Source organism: Jaculus jaculus, chromosome 13 (genome assembly GCF_020740685.1).
Source record: "Jaculus jaculus isolate mJacJac1 chromosome 13, mJacJac1.mat.Y.cur, whole genome shotgun sequence".
Lineage (NCBI taxonomy): Eukaryota > Metazoa > Chordata > Mammalia > Rodentia > Dipodidae > Jaculus > Jaculus jaculus.
The window spans coordinates 16,351,063-16,372,200 of record NC_059114.1 but is presented as its reverse complement, the minus strand read 5'-3'; the positions used below and the strand labels follow the sequence as shown (position 1 = coordinate 16,372,200).

The window sequence follows — 21,138 nt, the reverse complement described above, 5'->3', positions numbered from 1 at the left end:
ACACCCAGAAAGGAACTTCATGTAAGATTCAGATGAAAAAGAGATGAGGAGCTATCTTTAATGCCATTGGTTGTTTTCAATAATGTGCACAAAGTGTAAACTGCAGAAAAAAATAAAAACAAAAAGGTAGAGTGCTCACATTGAGAGAAGCTAATGTTCTTAAGGACTTGTGAGGACAGAATCCAGGAAGGCTCTAAGGGTGTCCAGCTCTCTCTAAGCAGAACTCGGACTGGATCCAGCCAGACCCAATGTAAAAGGCAGTCCAGAACCTGATTGCACTTACCTGCTTGTTGCTGGGACAAACGCCTGATCAGAAGCAGCTTACGGGAGGAAAGGGTTGATTTCACACTTGTAGACTTCAAGGGAAGCATCATCATGGCAGAAAAAGCTGGCTCACTTCCTCACACGTCCATGGTGGAGAGACCACAGCCAACACCAGCAAGCACAAGCTGGCTCAGAGCACCTTAGGGCTGGACTCAAGATCTGCTACCTCCTCCAGCAGGACTCTCTAGGAAGAACTTAAGTAGGAAGCTTAATCGTCATCAAAAAATACCTGAGGCCATGGGAGACATTAGCATGCTTACCCCTGGCCCCCATAGACTTGTGATCATCTCCCAGTGCAAAAATGCATTCAAAATGTCATTTCAAAATTGCCCCATAGTCTTTACCAACATCAATGCTGTTGAAAAGTCCAAAGTCTCCTCTGAGATACAACACAGGCTCTTAACTGTGAGCCCTGGAAAAATCAAAATGCAAGTTACATATACCCAAACACACCATGGCACAGAGTCCTCATTCACATTATAAAAAAAGGCCCAGTGTGGAAAGACTGGGCAAATGCAAAATCAGTAACCAGGAGGCAAACTTCAAACATCTGCAGTTCCAAGTCTGACATCTCTAACCAGTGATGAAGTCTCTGGGTTTCCAACTCCGCTCCTCCAGGTGGACTGCTCACAGCCAGGGGCAAACTCCCATCTTGGGCTGGCAGCTCTCCTTGGCAGCCATTCCGTAGTCCTGGTATCCAAACTCTGAGGTCTCCATTGCAACTCACAGTTCTTCTTCATAGCTCCATACAGTCGCCTTTGCAAGGGCATCAGTGCTTCACGTTGTCACAGCTCAGCAGCTCCTGGAGCTGTGTACGCCTCATGACATGCTTCCATGCATTTTTTCATGATTCCAAAAACCAGTACCAGGAGGTCAGCACAGCCAGATTTGTAAATCCAAGGGAATAAAGCTCAACCTTGAAGCGGTCTCCTTCAGCAGTCTTCCTTCAATCCTCCTAGTTTCAAGAGAACTTGCATTCTTACTAGCTTAAGCCTTCCATGGATTGCTTTTCACCCTCAGGACCTCTTTATCATTGTCCCAGTGCCAAACAGTCGGTTTACCTTTACTGGTGTTGATCTCTTTAATGATTACTGTTTAAGTCGAAAGCCAGTCTCTGGTCCTCTAAACTTCAAACTTACTTGAATTTTTCCTGTGATAAACTGCACATCTCTCATAGCTTTCTGTTTTGTGCTTTCTGCCAAACACACCAGTCCCTTACTTTTAAATTCAACTTTGCTCAAATGCTTAGGGTTTGGGCAGAAAGTAGCCAACCTTTCTACCAGTAACCCAGTTATAACAAAGTTTTCCCCCTTCCCCTTTGAAACTTCACAAGCCAAGCCTTCACAGTCCACACAATTCTATCTGCAGTTAGCATGTTCAGACTCTCACCAGAATAGCTTTGCTCACAGCACTGCAAGGCTTCTCCGGTCCTAGGTACCAAATCCTTCCATATTCCTTGTATAAAATATTCCAAATGGGGCTGGAGAGATGACTTAGCAGTTAAAGTAATTTCTTGCAAAGCCAAAGGACTCAGGTTTGAGTCCCCAGGACCCATGTAAGCCAGATGCACAAGGTGGTGCATGTGTCTGGAGTTTATTTTCAGTGGCTAGAGGCCCTAGCATGCCAATTCTCTCTCCTCTCTCTCCTCTCTCTCCTCTCTCTCTACTCCTGCCTCTTTCTCTCCCTTTCTCTCTCAAGTAAAAATAAAATGCTTTTTAAAAGATTCATTTTAATAATGACCCCTCTCCTGGAACCAATTTTCCATTGCAGTTACATACTTGGGGTCTACTTGTTTCTGCCTTCCAAGCACTGGAATTACATGTGTTCCTATTTCCAGAGTTTACATGGAGTCTGGGAATTTTTTTTATTATTTTTTTATGATAGAGTGATAGAATTGGCACACTAGGGCCTCCAGACAATGCAATCGAACTCCAGAAATGTGCACCACCTTGTGTACACGCGAGACCTTGCTCATGCATCACTTTGTGCATCTGGCTTATGTAGGGTCTAGGGAGTCAAATACGGATCATTAGGCTCCACAGGAAGCCTTAACCACTATGCCATCTCTCTAGCATGGGAGAGGAGGTCTGGTGATTTCAACTCAGGTCTTCTTGTTTGCCGGCAAGACTTTCACCAGCTGAGCCATCTCCTCAGCCTCACACATCATTTCTTAAGAGCTAGCTCCAGGGCTGGGGAGATGACTCAGCAGGTAAAAGCACTTGCTATGCAAGCATGAGGACCAGTTAAAACCCTGGTACCCACGTAAAAAGCCAGGCATGGGGCTGGAGAGATGGCTCAGCAATTAAGCACTTGCCTGTGAAGCCTAAAGAGTCCAGTTCGAGGCTCAATTCCCCAGTACTCATGGAAGCCTAATGTGCAAGGTGGCGCATGTATCTGGAATTCATTTGCAGTGGCTGGAGGTCCCAATGTGTCCTGGTGCACCCATTCTCTCTCTTTCTCTCTCTCTCTCTCTCTTTCTCTGTCTGACACTCTCAAATAATGATTTTTTTTTGTTTTTATTTATTTATTTGAGAGTGACAGATAGAGAGGAAGAGGCAGATAGAGACAGAGAGAATGGGCACGCCAGGGCCTCCAGCCACTGCAAACGAACTCCAGAAGCGTGCACCCCCTTGTGCATCTGGATAACGTGGGTTCTGGGAAATCGAGCCTCGAACCAGGGTCCTTAGGCTTCACAGGCTAGCGCTTAACCGCTAAGCCATCTCTCCAGCCCGTGAATTTTTCTTTTAAAGCCAGGCATGGCCTGTGTGGTGGTTTGATTCAGGAGTCCCCCATAAACTCATGTGTTCTGAAAGTTTGATCCCCAGCTGGAGGCATTTGGGGAAGCAGAGCCTCCTGGAGGTGTGTTGTTGGAGGCAGGCTTATGAGTGTTAGAGCCAGCTTCACCCTGCCAGTTCTGGGCATGCCAGTGCAGGGCATGCGCTCCTCATGGAGGTGTGTTGTCACCCTGATGCCATGGCATCTGTCTCCCCAGATCTGTCACTGAATATTCCTAAAACACAATGCCACTCTGTGCGTCTGGCTTTACGTGGGCACTAGAGAATTGAACCCCGGGCCATCAGGCTTTGCAAGCAAGCACCTTTAACCACTGAGCCATCTCCCCAGCCCAAGATTTGTTTTTTTAAAAAAAAAAAACAAAACACGAACGTTCATAAGTCTTTATCCAAACTCTTTGGGCTATGTTCAGAATCCTGATTTTTTTTTTTTTTTCCATTTCGAACCAAAATAGAGGGCATGTGAGATATAGAATATCCTGCTTCCAGAAGGACCTGGAACAGCTTCCTGTCAGCAAGCATAACATTTCTACACAAAACAAGTAATAAAAGCTACCAACAGCTCACTACTCACATTTTATTGCCAAATAAGTTTTTTGTTAGGTTTTGTTTCAGTTTTAAAAATCCTTTAGGTTCTGGAATTAAGGGGTTGGTGCTGCCGTTTTCTTTCCAGAGCCTTCCGTTCTAACGACTACCTAGAAACAAGTGACCCTTTTCAGACACACAGACCCGGCAAGCTTCAATGTGGGTGTCCCGCTGTCTAGCATCTTCCTGACTCCACAGGAGAAAAATGAGATGCAGCACAAGAAAGCGAAAGAACACTGATTTATTTACTATCCAGGAAGGACAGAGCACATACAGAATTTGTTCTCCGTGGTCCTGGGCTGTCCCCACAAGCCACAGTTACAGCTTGGTTATCTAAGTCACATTGCCTCTCACTGTCTCAGAAAGACTGTTTGGATCCACTCTTCATTGGGGACCTGGATGGGCGGAAGACTGACTTCTTTAAAATAATGATGAAGTCAGTTCCACGTTGCTAGGACAAACATCCAATCAGGCATGGCTTATAGGAGGAAGGGGTTCATTCCAGGCTTATGGATCCAGGGGAAGTTCCATCAATGGCTGAAGAAACTGGCTCTCTTTCATAGATGCGAGCAGAGGAAAACAACCAGACAGACAGTAAACGCCAAAAGCAGCAAGCATCAACCACCAGAGCTCTCTGTACACCTTTGGGCTGGAATTCAGATCTGCCCCCAACACGCCTTAGAGCTGGATCCCAGGAACCACCTCCAGTGACATGCCCCACTCTAGCAGGGATATCTGCCTGGCAGGGGCTGAAATTGCAAGCTCGATTTTAATAAATTACCTGATTCTGTGGGGCCATACATTTACACTATCACATTCAAACTACCATAGAAGATAATATTTGTGTTCATTGTTTTACACTTTGCAAAAAAAAAATAATAATAAAAGCATTTTCAAGGCTTTTCAAGCCATAATATGCAGGTGGTAAAACTGGGGATCTTGTCACAGTGAAGATTCTGCAGTAGATTGGGTGGGGGGGTGTTAACCTGAGAATTTGTATTCCAGCAAGGTCCCCGGTAAATTGAGAAAGCCCAGGCACTCCAGACTGGTTGGCCCAGGAACAAGGAAACTCCCTCCTCAGAAAAACACACAGAAAAGACAGCCATTCTTCTGTGGTTCAATGACACAGGTACCTAAACCTACCTACCGTCTTATAATGACAGCAGCTAGCAGCTGAGTGCCTGCCCAGGAGGCACTGTTCTAGTACCTTACCTCCCTTAAGCCTTATTCCAACTTCCCAGTGAAGAAACTGAGATGCCAAAAGGCTGATTAATTTGCTCCAATTGCACACATAGCTTCCAAAAGATAAGTCCGAATTTGAATGAAAAGCTTGGATACTTAGCTACTCAATCATGATTTCTATAGCCAGTAGCTAGTGCCAAAGTCTTCAATAAATTGGAAGAATCATCTGCTGTCCTCTCTCCAAAAACCCAGATGGTCTTATAATAAAGTGAAACATTACAAAGGAGTACAGATGGGGGCTCTTATCAAGGAAAAAAAAAAATATATATATATATATGAACATATACATCTATAGTATGTGTGTGTGTATCTGTCTCTCAGTTGTTTTCCAACTTTGGTGGTGGGGGGGGGGATTTGTTTTGGCTCACAGTTTCAGAGGGTTGCAATCCACCATGGCCAGGAAGCCAGGGTAGAACAGCGAGACTCACAGTAGTGAGAGCTCGTGACCGAGGCAGAACCAACCAGGGAACAGAGAGTGAGGCAGGAAGCATGGGTGGGTATAACCTTCAAAGACCCAGGTACTGGCACCGTTAGACTCTTCCACCTAAAGGGGCCCAGTTTTCCAAAACAGCTCCATCAGAAGGAGAAGCAACGTTCAGAAGCTGAGCCCATAGGGAGGACATTGCAGATCCCAATCGTGAAACGTGATATGCCCGTTCTGGATTTGTTAAAAATGCCGTTGCGCATGTGCAGCTCTGCCCCTGACTGTGCGCTGCTTCCGTTAACTGGTGAGGAACCTTTCACATCTTATCCTTTGCCTTGAAGCTTAGCAATATATGAGTGGACCAAAATACACTTAGCCACACTGCCAAGATGAAGTCTTTCAATTTTTCACTTTCATGAGACATTGCAACATTACTTTGTTACTAAGCAGCTTTAGAAAATGTGTGGGCTTTTTTTCTGGTTTTTCGAGGTAGGGTCTCACTCTAGCCCAGGCTGGCCTGGAATTCACTACGCAGTCTCAGGGCATTTAGTCTCAAACTCATGGCAATCCTCCTACCTCTACCTCCAGAGTACTGGGATTAAAGGTATGCGTCACCACGCCTGGCAATTAGCAGATTTTTAATTGTAACTGTTTTTTTAGTTAAATGGAGTTCCCCTTGTCACATGAACCCACCACCCCCCCCCCAGCCCAGAAAGTCTCATTTTCTCAAAATCTGCTTTTTCCTGGCCCTGCTGGGAACATGTCATTGAAGAAAGTAGACCACATGGTGGTTCTCAGGAGCTCTCTCCCAGGGACCGATAATAAACCTGCAGTTATCAAGATAATTTGCTGTAGCAAAAAAAAAAAAAAGTGCTGGAAGGAAGTTGATGTGCGATATCACAGTAATGGGGTAGGGAGCTCAGATTTAGATTGGATCAAGGAAAGACTCTCAGAAGGTGACATCTGGAAGAAATCTCTGATTTACCCTGCTCCTCTCTTCCCACTGATTTAATCGCATCACTCCTCACTGTAGAACTGAAGCCAGCATGGGACAACACAGGACCACGATGGGGTTATCTTATCACCCGAGAAGTAGGACCAGGCTTCCTGGCCTGGAACATCCCAAAAGCTTGAAGGCTGGCTCCCACCCCAGTGCGTGATCAGCCTCGGCCCCGGACACAAGGACACGTCTTAAAGCAGCACAGGTTTTCTACCTGGAGAAGAGAGCTTTACCCTAAATTGGAGTCAGGAAAGTGAGTGAAGTGTAAGAAAATTGCTATGATTGCGGCTGTGGCTAGACATCACCGTCAAGTGACCGCCGAGAACAAAATGTACTTGGCGGAGATGACTAAAGGAGATGAGACTGTGCAAGGCTCTCTTGTCTTGATTTCTGGGAAACAGGAGCCCCCAGAAAGCTTCAGGAAGAAATTATGGTCTGAAAATTATAGCTCCTTCTCGCCCCTTAGAGCTGCCCCCTTCTACCTCATTTCTCACCGGCAGCATCTCTGCACAGCCATCCTAAACTCTCCATCCACAGAAGCGTGTCACTGTTGGTAACGGCTGGCCGGGGCTCAGTTCTCCCTCAAGGCACCCGCTTCCCAAGGCTCCTTTTCTTTTCATGTTCCCAGCAATCCACTGGCCTAGCCACTATCTCTCTCCCAACTTAGAGATGGCAACACTGAGGCTCACACACATAGGTAGCAGTGGGTCCGGTGGACAGGGACAGAGCAGCTGGCTCTGATGTTCCAAGACACTTGCCGGAGCCCTCGTGATGGCGCTGACAAAACCACTGCGTGGCGGGGGAGGGGGGGCGGAGCTGGAGAGATGGCTGAGTGGTTCAGGCGCTTGCCTGCAAAGTCGAAGGACCCAGGTTCGATTCCCCAATACCCACATAAAGCCAGATGCACAAGGTGGTGCATGCCTCTGAAGTTCATTTGCATTTGCAGTGGTTAGAGGCCCTCATGCACCCATCTTCATTCTCTCTCTTTCTGTCCAAATACATACATACTTATATATATATATATGATCTGCCTCTTTCTGCCATAGATAAATAAATAAAACTATTTTTTTAAAAGCACTCTGATAAACCCCTACATCTCAGAGGCTCTTGGCTCCAGAAGCCTCGTTTTTTGTTTGTTTGTTTGTTTGTTTGTTTGTTTTGGGCTCAGCCTCCACACTCAACACCCATCACCACAGTCACTCGGGGAGGCGGCTGGCAGAGGCCCTGTCTCAACACCAACTCCCTGCTGACTTCAGAAATGGCTCACACATGGGCTGGAGAGATGGCTTAGCGGTTAAGCGCTTGCCTGCGAAGCCTAAGGACCCCGGTTCGAGGCTCGGTTCCCCAGGTCCCACGTTAGCCAGATGCACAAGGGGGCGCACGCGTCTGGAGTTCGTTTGCAGTGGCTGGAGGCCCTGGCGCGCCCATTCTCTCTCTCTCCCTCCCTCTATCTGTCTTTCTCTCTGTGTCTGTCGCCCTCAAATAAAAAAATAAAAAAATAAATGGCTCACACACAAAGCAGCCCCCCCCAAAGCGCCACCTGTCACTTTGTGCTCATGCATTTTTGAACAAAGCCAGTCGCAGAGTCACACCTCACTTCGGGAAGCAGGGAAGATGGGTGACTTATTTGGTAAACAGCACTAATGATGTCCTCCCCACCAGGCCTCAAGGAACGAAAACCAACTTGCCTTGCCTTTCACCGCAAGGCGTGTCATGGCAGACGCTGCTCCAGTGACTGTACCCTACCCTCCTCTTATTGATCTTCCTTCTTGGTTTATTTGCTGCTTAAAATGAAACATCAGAGAGACTGATTCTGTCTAACTAGACCTTTTCCTTATCAGTGGCTTTGCAGAGGGAGGGCTAAGGGTTTCTGAAGGTCTGTGGGCATCTCACAGGGTTTTCAGCTCATTTAGCCTGCCCCTTGAAGTCACAACAGATTTGGGGATGTCTTGGAAGTCAGCATTAGTAGAAAACTTCCATCTCCCCCGACCGACCCACCGGGCCTGAATATTTAAGGTTTTGAAAGCTTGGCAGAGACCAGATTTAATTTTAAAAGGGGAAAAGGGGGGATGCTTTTGAACTTCAAGAAAAAGGCTGGCAGCTCAGCAGGGGCCAGTCTTAGTAAAAGAGGAAGCAGAAAGCCCCTTGGTCTTGAAAGAAATGCTGCTTCGCAGAATGCCAAAGCTTCCCCGTTGCTGAGCTTTAAATCAGACTTCAAAAAAAAAAAAAAAAAATGCCGCTAGTTTAAATATTGTTTATAGGACTGAAGTATTGCTCCTTCTTTCTCCGGTTGGATTTTAAGTATTCCTTAATTTGATTACTCAGGGGAGAGGTAAGCAGAACCAACTCAAATGAGCTTCCCTGTTAATTATTCAGAGGGCTCTTTATTGTGTAATCAAACATAAAGTCTTACAGAAAGCTTAGAGGCATGCTCTCACCCGGCCCCAGCCTGACTTCTGCCTCGAGGTCTGTGTGCAGGTGTCTTCTCGGGTTGTGGCTGTGAGCTGGGAGAGATGAGCAGCCGGACTCTGCTGGTGAAGTGGGGAGGAAACCCCCTTCCCCTCATTTTGGGTGGGTGACAGCCTGTGGTGCTGTCACTCAGCTCTCTACAACTTGAGACGTCGTCCACTATCAGAAATTGTGTAGGCTGGAGAGGTGACTCGGTGGTCAAGGTGCTTGCTTCTTGTCAGGCCTGATGGCCTGGGTTCGATTCCCTGGTACCCGCCTAAAGCCAGCCAGGTGGGCAAAGAGGTGCTTGTCTCTAGAGTTGTTTGTATCGACAAGAGGCCGTGGCAGACCCATTCTCTCTCTTTCTCTGTCTCCTTGCAAATAAATAAATCTTCCAGTTGAGTTTATCATGACACCTTGGTTCGGTCAGTACTTTCACCCACCACCAGCACAGGTCGAGCCTACAGCCAGGGAGCGCCACGTGAGGGCAGGATCATTTACTTTCCTCAAGTCTCCTCTCTGTGCTGGCTGAGGGTCAGCCAAGTGATGTCAGGGGTCCCAGATATCTAAATTTCTTTCTTCAGAGAAAAGGAGGTGTCCAAATAAACAGACAGATGAATGTTTGGTGGAATAGATAGATAAATGATGGATAGATGGATGGATTAGGGCTGAACATGTGGGTATATAGGAGGTGAAGGGTAAGTAAGTGGGTAGATAGGTATATGGAAAGCTGGATGGATGGATGGATGGATGGAAAGAAAAATTGGCAGGCCAATTGTTGACTACAAAGGCAATTAGATCATACAATCAAATAATAATTATTTCATAATTTATTTGACTTGAGCCTGTTTAGCATCTTCCTCTCGCCCAAGGTAAATACTCAACATGTTTCCAGAAATAGTAACGTGTTTCATTAGAAGATGTCGCCCTGGGCCCCACTGGAAGGGTTATAGCATGTTATGTACCACATATTTCCTCTCAAAAATGTCGAGATGGCAGGTTTGGCAGCACATTTGGGTCTGTGAGTTTCAGATAGGGGACTGTGGAGGTGTCACCAGCAGAGGTGCTGGGGTTTTTATCCCTTACCAGAAATTTTCAGCCCATGCAGGAAGGATACAGGCTTTGTAAATGCTAAAATGCATTGAGTTGGTAGAGTTGGACTTTAAGAAACAGAATTTGGCTTGGGGGGGGGGGAAATGTGTGGCTTGGCGATTAAAGGCACTTGCTTGCAAAGCCTGATGGTCCAGGTTCAATTCCCCAGCACCCATGTAAAGCCAGATGCACTAAGTGACACACGTAGCAAGAGGCCCTGGTGTGCCTGTTCTCTCTCTCTCTCTCTCTCTCTCTCTCTCTCTCTCTCTCTCTCTCTGTTTCTTTCTCTCTTTCTCTCTCTCTCCTCTGTCTGTCTTTTCCTTTTGTCTCTTAAATGAATAAATTTTTTTAAAAAATTAAAGAACTCAGCCGGGCGTGGTGGCACACGCCTTTAATCCCAGCACTCGGGAGGCAGAGGTAGGAGGATCGCCATGAGTTCAAGGCCACCCTGAGACTACAGAGATAATTCCAGGTCAGCCTGGACTAGAGTGAGACCCTACCTCAAAAAACCAAAAAAAAAAAAAAAAAATTAAAGAACTCAAGATTGCAAGTACAGAGTCCAGGAGGAGAGACCAATGTCGGGGAGGGGCCTGAGGTTCGGGCGTCATTCGTTTCATGGTCAGTCTGCATCCGGGTGAGATGGTTTCCCCATCTTCACTGTAGGGTGGCAATGACTGTATCACAAGGTGACAGGAATGGGGGTGCTTCCATGAGAGCATGCCGTGCAAAGTGTCACAGGCTGCATTTGCTCAATACACCCCACGCCAGTGGTCCACCGTGCAGGCCGTCACACCCACCCTCCCAAGCTCACCCAATAACCCTCTCTCGGTGTTACTCAGAGGTGCTCCTGATGGTGGGGCCCTTGGCGGGCAATGGAAAAGACAAAGGTTCAGAAAGGAACATGATTTTCCATTCACCCCCAGCACTGGCCTCAGAAGAGCAATCCAAGTGCAAGATGCGGATAGATACAGAATGCATATGCAAATAGATCAAGCGTGTATGTAAATATACCCCACCCAGGACAAGACGGGATCTCCTAGCCTTGGCTTTTTTTTTTTTCATTTAATTTAATTTTACTTATTTATTTAACACACAGAGAGAGAAGTAGATAGAGAAAGAATGGGCACTCCAGGGCATTTAGCCACACTGCAAACAAATTCCAGCTGCATGTTCCTCCTTATGCACCTGGTTTTATGTGGGTGCGGGGGAATCAAACCTGGGTTCTTAGGCTTTGCAGGCAAGTGCCTTAACTGCTTAGCCATCTCTCCAGCCCCTTGATTTTTTTTTTGGTACCTCAAAAAAAAAAAAAAATCCAACTATGGAGACTTGTCCCTTCCACTCCCTCAAAAGTACAGGAGTTGAGGGAAAAAATCATGCCAGAGATCGTGTATCTATTACAGTTCTTTTAAAAAAATAAACTTGTAATGAAAGGAAGCTTTGCAAGCAGAAAGCTCATTAAGCTGTTTCTCACGCAGGGATCCTGGAGGAAGCAAAAGCACCATAAAGAAAATCAACAAGGACAAGTCCATGGGGCAGAGGTGGGAGCACTTTATCACCACCCCAAAGGTAACCAGGGCCTGGGTGCTCGGCCACTGTGAGACGGGATGGGGGCCACTTTTGACTACTTCAGCCTCTGATGGGAAAGTTACATTTCCTTGTTTTCTTAGTTGATTTCCAGAGCAAAGAGAAAAAAAAAAAAAGTCAGACCACATGCCGGTGGATTTTTTTTTCATACATTTTAATTAAAATGGTTATCTGGGGATTATAGGAAAAAATGACATTGGCTGCATACAGTTTGATGGGGAAGGGGGGGAAATCTAAGCGGCTGTTCCAGAAGATGCTACGAGAAGGGAATGAGCTCACCTCGCTCTACCTCTTCAATCAATAGAAGCTCAATCTTTCGCTCGCTTGCTCACTCATTCACCTCAGAAAATAAAATGTGAGTGATTCAACAGACAGATATTCTACCAGCTAAAATGTGCCCACTAGCTAAAATGGGCTGACTGTTAAGAAGCTATCCTTGAGGCTGGAAAGATAGCTTGGCAGTTAAGATGCTTGCCTGAAAAGCCTAAGGATCTAGGTTTGATTCCTTAGTACCCACATAAGCCATTTGCACAAGGGGGTGCATGTGTCTGCTGTTTGTTTGCAGTGGCTGGAGGCCCTGGCATGTGCCATTCTCTCTCTCTCTCTCTCTCTCTCTCTCTCTCTGTTTCTCTCTCTCTCAAATAATTAAATAAATAATTTTTGAGTTTTTTAAATAAAAACATTTTCCTTGCTGGGCATTGTGCCATATGCCTTTGATCCTAGCACTTGGGAGGCAGAGATAGGAGGATCACTGTGAGTTCAAGGCCAGCCTAAGCTTATGAAGTGAGGTCCAAGTCAGCCTGGGCTAGAGTGAGACCCTACCTTGAAAAAAAAAAATGAAAGAATCAAGACGTTATCTTGAGATCTAGTCTTACAACCACAAGATCTACCTGAACTCAAACACACAGTGCAGGTGCTCAGCAAGCAAGGGGCCAAATAATAACAATGGTAAGAGGTAAATGGGTCAGGGTATTGGAGGAAGCACACAGCTGCAACAGCTGGAGTGGGGCTAAACCTGTCCTTACCCACAAAGATGGACATAATGTTTGGTCATCCATGTCTGTTTTCCAATGTAGTGAAAACTCAGGTAAACAACACACAAGCTCACCTTCAAAAATGTAAAGCTGCTAAGCCTGGCTACAGGTGAGCAAGGTTTCCGGACAGCTTCTCAATGTGCTTACAAATGAGCCAGTGTCGGTAACTGTGGAGGAAGCTCTCTAAGTGTGATCCCCAATTCTGCCTTCTTAGTATCCCCAGGAGAAGCTATTCTCACCTTCCGATGGGAGAGAGGAAGTTGCAGGTGGGGGGGGGAGGGGAGAGGGGAGGTTAAGCCTCACAGCTGGGTTGTGCTTGAACCTGGAGTTAGTTTTCCTTGAGTTGACAAGTGCTTCTCTCTGTGATGGTAGCTGCCCCGAGTTTCACCATTTTCTTGCTGTTTCATTGGGATGCTCCTAAAGGTGAAAAGTAAGAGCTTTTGTCTTATCAAAGGAAGTTGTTATGGGGACAGTGTGTGCACCTTTCTCCAGAGTTGCCATGGAGACAGCGTGTGCATCCTTTTCCAGAGTTGCCACCCGCGACAGCATGTGCATCTTTCTCCATAGATGTCATGGAGACAGTGTGTGCATCTTTCTCCAGAGTTGCCATGGAGACAGCATGTGCATCTTTCTCCAGAGATGCCATGGAGACAGTGTATGCATCTTTCTCCAGAGTTGCCATGGAGACAGCATGTGCATCTTTCTCCAGAGTCGCCATGGAGACAGTGTGTGCATCTTTCTCCAGAGTTGCCACGGAGACAATGTGTGCATCTTTCTCCAGAGTTGTCATGGAAACAGTGTGTGCATTTTTCTCCAGAGGTGCACAGCCAAGACAGCAGGAGCCATAAGCCTTAAGAAATGTCCTTCAGGAGGCCAGGAAGATGGACCAGTGGTTCAAAGCACTTGGTTGCTAAGCCTGACAACCTGGGTTTGATTCCCAAGTGCCCATGTAAAGCCAGATGCACAAAGTGGCAAATGCATCTGGAGTTCATTTACAGTGGCAAGAGCTCTCATTCTCTCTCTCATAAATAACTAAGTAAATAAGTAAGGAATATTCATACCTAAAAGTGGATATCTAATTTCCCAGCAAGTTTGTGGGTCAAATCCTAGCCACAATCTGGGCTGCTCTGGGGCTGGCTGAGCACCAAGGAAGAAGGAACCTGCTCAACCACTGTGACTCAGCTCACTTTAGGACCTTGGACCAGTCCTTTCCTCTCTCCTGACCTCAGTTCATCCATCTGTAAAATGGGGTTCTAGAAAGAGGACCTAAGTAATTCCTCCAACCCCTGACTTTTTTTTTCTAGTTTTGCAGGCATCATCAGCACACAGCAATGTTTCCGAGGGCCAAGAAAATGATGCCAATGGAAACATCAGGCTGAGTGGAACAGAGCAGGGAGTGAAGTCTGTGGCCAAAGGAAGCCCAGCCAAAGAAAAGACAAAAGGGAGGGGCTGAGACAGCCTCTGAAGCACCTCCCATAGCCACCGTCCTGTGCGCATTGCCCTTGAGCTAGGATTTCATCTTGTGTTGGTAAGGCTGTCGTTAATTAACATTCGATTAACCACCCCAGCCAGGAAATCCAACATGAAGAGCTGACATTTCCAAGAAGCCCCTGGCCCACTTCTAGCTCACTCTGCCACGTGAGGATGTGAGCCCGGGTTTTGTCATTTTTTTCAACCAAATCCTAACGCTTGGATTTTTATGCAAAATTCTCCCACTCTGTAAAATCCTAAAAGCTAAACATGTCTCCCCGCAGGCCACAGTTGCCAAGCACTGCTTCTTAGAAAGTATAAGAAACTATTCGTAGAAATCTTCGCTGTTGCCAAAAGAAAAGAAAAAAAAATGAAAGAAAGAGAAAGAAAGAAAAAAAAAAAAACCAGTCCCTACTGAGATGGAACCCAACAGCTGGGTAACATCACTCCTAAGTAAAATATCAAAGCTAGAGGAGCACTTCAGGATTTCAGTCAAGTCAGGGAAAGTTAGTTCAATAAAGGGCAAGCGAGATGTTGGAGCTGCCTGCCGCTCTCAATTAACCAAAATGTCAGCTCTTCATGTTGGATTTCCTGGCTGGGGTGGTTAATTGAATGTTAATTGATGACAGCTTTACCAGCACAAGATGAAATCCTAGCTCAAGAGCAATGCTCACAGGACTGTGGCTATGAAAGATGCTTCAGAGGCTGTCCCAACCCATCCCTTTGGTTTCACCATTGAGGAAGCTGAGGCAGAAAAACCAAGTTCCTTGGCTCTGAGTCCAGTGCGCTCTGTAAGTGCTCAGGATGCCCCAGTGACCCAGTCTGTTCAAGAAAATGACATCGAGGGCCGGAGAGATGGCTTAGAGGTTAAGCACTTGCCTGTGAAGCCTAAGGACCCCAGTTCAAGGCCTGATTCCCCAGGACCTACATAAGCCAGATGCACAAGAGGATGCATGCATTTGGAGTTCGTTTGCAGTGGCTGGAAGCCCTGGCTCACCCATTCTCTCTCCCCCTCTCTTTCTCTCTCCCCCTCTCTCTTTCTCTCTCTGTCACCTTCAAATAAATAAACAAAAAAAATTAAAAGAAAAAAAAAAGAAAATGGCATTGATCTAAAGAGTGTGGTCTCCAGTGTCAAGAAGCGAGTCACACTGTGGCAGTCGGAGCAGGAAGAGGTGATCTCTGTATATATTGTCCCTGAGTTCTGACATCTTTCCCCTGGTGTCAGGAAGTACAGGCTTAGGCTGTCAAGCTCCTAGACAGTTGCAAAGTCAGGACAAAGGGAGCCTCGTACCAACCCTCCTAATTTATGCCAGGAGAAAACATGCCCACTCTTGCTATTTGCTTAGCCTTTCATCCCAGTCATTTTGTAGCCCGTTTTGTGTGCCCATGGAGAGCTGCCTAAACCCAATCCAAACTCTAATTCCCTGGTCTGTCATGTTCTGAAGCATCCTGCCACTTGCATAGAATTTTAAAGCCTAGAGAAGGGAGCCAAGAAAGAACTCTCCTTAAGCCCCACACCCTTAGTGCCTATCTTTTCCTCTTCCCCAACCTTTTTCCTTCCTCTGTGCAACCAAGAAATCCTTCCCCTTTTCTACTGCAGGGAAGTTCCACCTATATTCAGGGCCCCAGCAGTAGCCAATCAAAATGTTACTTCTGCTCACATATAGTCGGCTGAATACAGTTCTCACCAGTCTTTGCCATAGTATTAAATCTTGGTATTGTCTTTGGGACTGCCTATGCCTAGGGTATCAAACTCTAGGTGTTCCATGTAAAAATGTCACCCATCTGTGCCTCCCAAGTACTTTGATGTTGGAAGGCCTCAACATCATTTCTATTAACTGAGTATAAATTACAACCCATCTTGTTTTCACCTCTTTCTCCGGAGAGTCCAAAGGCCTTCTTTTTCCGACTATCCCCAGCATGGGGTAAAGGGCAGGCTCACTGGCAAAGGTGCTAAGCTATGGGTTTCACCTCACCTGTGTGGTCTTGGACAAGTTTAAATGCTTCTCTGAAAACTTGCATGATGAGCTTTTAAAGGACACTGAAGTGATCCCAGGCACAGGCAAACACACACACGTGCACACATATGCCTGTAAACCAGTTCTCTCTGGCTCCTTTCCTCCCCAAGTCCACCTTTTCCTCGGAGAACTTTCCCTATCTGCCCCTTAATCCCTTCAAGGACTTAGCATCCAGTACTCCTTCCCACCACCACCCTGGCTCCTCCTGCCCAAGAATGCTGCCCCATCACACAAACCTGCCTCCACCTGCTCACATCAGGCTCCAAAGTGTTCTACAACTCATGTCCTTTGCAAAACCCCAGTCCAGTCCATACTTGTCTAATGTGAGGAACACGTTCTGTAAACCCATCCCCTTCTGCCATTTAAAAGACAACTAAGGGGCTAGAGAGACAGCTCAGCAGTTAAGGCGCTTGCCTGCAAAGCCTAAGAATGCCTGTTCAAATTTCCAGGTCCCACATATAGCTAGATGCAAGTGAGGCAAGTGTGTAATACCACCCCACAAGGGGTTGCACACATTGAATTCCCTCACAGTGGCTGAAAGGCCCTGGAACACCCATTCTCTCTCTCCCTCCCTCCCTCTCTCTCTCTCTCTCTCTCTCTCTCTCTCTCTCTCTCTCTCTCTCTCTCTCTCTCCCCCCCCCTTTCTACATCTCTGTCTCCCTCTCAAAAAAAAAAAAAAAAAAAAGGACTGAGGAGCAGCTCAGCTGGAAAAGTGCTGGCCACACAGGCATGCACACCAGAGATCAGATCCTCAGTGCCCACATAAAAACCAAGTATGACAGGGTGTGTCTGAGCCCAGGAGACAGGAGGACCCCTAGCTAATTAGACCACATGAATTGGTGAGCCAGGTTCAGTGAGAGATCATGTGCAGAAAATAAGGCGGGGACTGGAGAGATGGCTTAGCAGTTAAGATGCTTGCCTGCAAAACCTAAAGACCCAGGTTTAATTTCCCAGTACCCACTTAAAGCCAAATGCACATGGTGGCACACGCATCTGGCGTTCATTTGCATTTTCTCTCTCTCCCTAATAAATAAATAAATAAATAGAAAATATTTTTAAGATAAATAAGATGGGAGTGATGATGAAAGACACATTCATTTGTGCCCTTCTCCTTCCCTCTCTTCCTGTCTCCCTTCCTCCTCCTTTTCTCCCTCCTTTCCCCTTCCTTTCTATCTTTCTTTCTGCATTTCTTACTTTCTTCCTGCTCTCCCTCTTCCTTCCTTTTCCCTTCCACCCTCCCTCCCTCTCTCCCTTTCTTCCTTGTCTTCTCCCCTGGCTGCTTCCTTCCACCTTCTTCCCTTCCTTCCTTTTGCTGTTCTTCCTCCCATCTCCCCTCCTTCTCCATCTCCCCTCCTTCCTCCTTTCATCCTGCCTTCCTTTATTCTTCCTTCCCTCCTCTTCTTCCTGCTTCCCCATCTTTCTTGATTCTCCTTTCCCTTCCTCCCTCTCGCCTTCCTCCTTTTTTTTTTTTTTTGCATTCTTTCTCTTATCTTTCTGACATCCCTCTTTCTTCTCTCCCTCCTTCAGTCCAAGAAATTCAAAGTCCCTGCCGGGCGCATGATGACCCGCAGGCAAAGCCGGCGAGGCTCCACGGTCAGCCTGTCTCGGGCCAGCGGAGGTTCCTCCCCACAGAGCAGCATGATGTCTGTGAACCCGGGCTCCGATGAGCTCCCCAGCGTGATCACCCAGGCCACTGGCAGCAAGGACATTGAGGACAATGAGTCATCTTCAACCAGGCCAGACGAAGAGCCTCTTCACACGAGTAAGTCCTTCCTATGACTCTCTCTCTCTCTCTCTCTCCGCCTTTCTGCCTCCAGGTCTTTCAGCCCCCACTCAGCGGAGACATAGGGGCCAAATGTCTCCAGCACCCACCTTCTTCAGTGTCCTTGGACCCCGGCAGAATTTGGAAACATACCCTATACATTAGGTTAAGCCGAGCCATTTCCCTAGGGACATAGTCTGTAGTCCCTGGTTACCCTTATTAAACTTGAAAGACATTTTTGTGGAACTCAATTCATATAAAATACAGTCATTTTCATACTTAATATAAAAATAATGAATCATATCTCTTCTTTACACAAGCACTCTTTGAAATTTGATACCTGCATTTATTTTATTTTATTATTTTTGAGCAGGGGTTTAAAGCATGGTCTCGCTGTAGTCCAGACTGACCTGGAGTCTCAGGGTGGCCTTGAACTCACAGCAATCCTCCTACCTCTGCTTCGTGAGTGCTGGGATGAAAGGCATGCACCACCATACCCAGCTTGATACCTTCATTTTTTAAAAAAATAGCTTTACTGATGAATCCCTTTTGATTGTGTTTGACATTTTTGAGACATTGGTTCTGTAGTCCTCACGATCATCTGGCCTCAGCTCCCCCAGTACTGAAGTTACAGGTGTGCACCACCGTTCCTGGTACAAGCATCTCTCATTTTAAATACTTCATTTTTATTTATTTATTTATTTTATACAGAAAGAGGGGAAGGGGGAGAGAGAGAGAGAGAATGGGCACACCAGGGTCTCCAGCCACTGCAAACGAACTCCAGACACATGCACCCCCTTGTGCATCTGGCTAACATGGGTCCTGGGGAATCGAACCTTTGTTCTTTGCCTTTGCAGGCAAATGCCTTAACTGCTAAGCCATCTCTCCAGCCCCATCTCTCATTTTAAATGTTCGGTGTTGAAACTCACTCATCCCAAGTGAACAACCCAGCAGCTGACTGAGCTGATCGTTCACGTGGCTGCCACTACATTCTGGTTTTAGAACCCATCCGTCAATCCAAAAGTAAGCATGCCCATCAGTCATTCCTCTCACTTCCTGCTCAGAGCTCCAGGTAGCCACAAACCTATTTTCTACCTCTCCAGGTGTATACTTTCCCACCCTGGAACAAACCTTGGTAGTAGTTCACAATTTGAGGGACCTAGACTCTGGGCAATCTGTTGAAAGGTCCTCCCTGAGAAGGAGATTCGAGAGTATTCATGGGCCATTTCCCACAGCGTTCAGTGGTGGAGACCAGAGACCTCAACCTGGTAAACTATTGACTGCATTCCATAAACCATGTTAAACAAACAAACAAAAAAAAATCACTCTCAGCCTGGAGAGATGGCTCAGCGGCTTAGGCTCTTGCCTGCAAAGCCTGACGACTTGAATTGGGTTCCTCAGTACCCGTGTAAAGCTGTATGCATGATGGCTCATACTCGAGTTCATTTGCAGCAGCTAAAGACCATGACATACCTGTTCTCTCTATTCCCCTCTGTCCCTCGTCTCTCCCTCTCTTTCTCACCCCTTGCAAATAAATAAATAAAATTAGTTTTAATTTAAAAAAAATTCATTCAGGCTGGAGAGATGGCTTAGCTGTTAAGATTCTTGCCTGCAAAGCCAAAGGACCCAGGCTCAATTCCCCAGAACCCACATAAGCCAGATGCACAAGGTGAAGCATGCATCTGGAGTGTGTTTGCAGCAGATAAAGGTCCTGGCACCCTTGCTCTTTCTCTCTCTCTCTCTCTCTTTCTCTCTCCCCTCCCCTCTCAAATAAATAAATCATTTAAAAAATTCACTCTCAGAATTTTCTCGGTTGAATGGACATGGGAAAGGAAAGTGAAGGATCTATTCAAAAAGAAGGAGAGGGGAGAACTAAGAGAGAACGGGCAGGGACATGCAGGAGGACTAATGTATACGTAGGACACCATCTGATGCCCATGGCAGCCAGGCTGGAGAAGGAGAGAGAGAGAGCAAGAGAGAGAGAGAGAGAAATGGAGGATTGGCATGCTAGGGCCTCCAGTCACTATAATCAAAGTCCATCTGCGTGCACCACCTTGTGCACATGAACAACCTTGCACGCTTGTGTCACCTTGTACGTCTGGCTTACATGGGACCTGGAAAGACAAACATGGGTCCTCAGGATTCACAGGTAAACACCTTAGCTGCCAAGCCATCTCTCCAGTCCTCACAACACTTCTTTTTAAAGAAAGTTATTTATTTATTTATTTTATTTACAGGAGGAGAGAGAGAGAAAGAATGAGTACGCTAGAACCTCTCTAACCATTGAAAACAAATTCCAGATGCGTGTGCCAATTTGTGCATCTGGCTTTATGTGGGTACTGGAGAATTAAGCCCAGGTCATTAGGCTTTGCAAAACAAGCACTTTAACCACTGAGCCATCTTCTCAACCCTCAAAACACTGTCCTGTTGCTGTGGAGTGAAAAAAAAAAATCCTCCAAAGTGGGCTGGGAAGATGGCTCAGCACCCACATAAAATTCCAAGCCTGGTGATGCATGCCTATGATTCCCAACACTGAGGACATAGAGACAGGAGGATGCCCAAAACTTGATGGCTAGATAATCTACCCATATTGTTGAACTCCAAATTCAGTGAGCCCCTGCCTCAAAATAATAAGGTGGAGGCCTACTGAGGAAGATACCCAACATTGACCTTAATCTCCACACATATGAACATGCATGCACACATGTGCATCCACACACAGATGACCACACATACACAAAGGCATACCACACAACCCATACACAAAATTAACTAGTTAATTAGATATTTTTTTAAAGATCCTTCAAGGTATCATGGGTTATATGGATTCATGTTGCCCAAAAGTAGAGATGTAGAGATGTTTTTTAATTTTTATTGAAAACTTCCATAACAATAGAAAATATGCCATGGTCATAATCCCTTCCCATGACCCTCATTTACCCCTCTAAAATCCTCCTCATACTGAATCCTTTCTTCTTGCCTATTAGGCCGTCTTCTATTTTGATGTCTTTGCTATGCATGTCTTGCATATAGCCACTGTGAGGTCATGACTATCAAGGCCACTTTGTGTCTGGATGACAGTATTATAAGCCCTCCTCCCCTTCCTTGGGCTCTTACATTTTTCTACCACCTCTTCTGTAATGGACACCGAGCCTTGGAGGATGTGACAGAGATGTCTCAGTGCTGGACACTCCCTTGTCACTCAGCAGTTGGATCGGTTTTGGGTCACTTCAGTGGCCACCGCCATCGGAAAAGAGAAGCTTCTCTAACCAAAAGTGAGAGTAGCATTAATATATGGACATAGGGCAGGAGAAATGGTTTAGTGGTTAGAGCATTTGCCTGTGAAGCCTAAGGACCCGTGTT

At 46.3% G+C, this 21,138-nt stretch overlaps 1 protein-coding gene across 1 annotated transcript in view; it reads left to right on the top strand.

Moving 5' to 3' along the window:
- Nucleotides 1-21,138, top strand: part of Ccdc60 (coiled-coil domain containing 60) — a 207,974-nt gene that overhangs the window by 169,598 nt on the left and 17,238 nt on the right. The window contains exons 6-7 of the mRNA XM_045132970.1: nucleotides 11,383-11,473; nucleotides 17,541-17,775. Of these exons, the coding sequence (XP_044988905.1) occupies nucleotides 11,383-11,473; nucleotides 17,541-17,775 (326 nt within the window). The remainder of the gene's footprint in view (nucleotides 1-11,382; nucleotides 11,474-17,540; nucleotides 17,776-21,138) is intronic.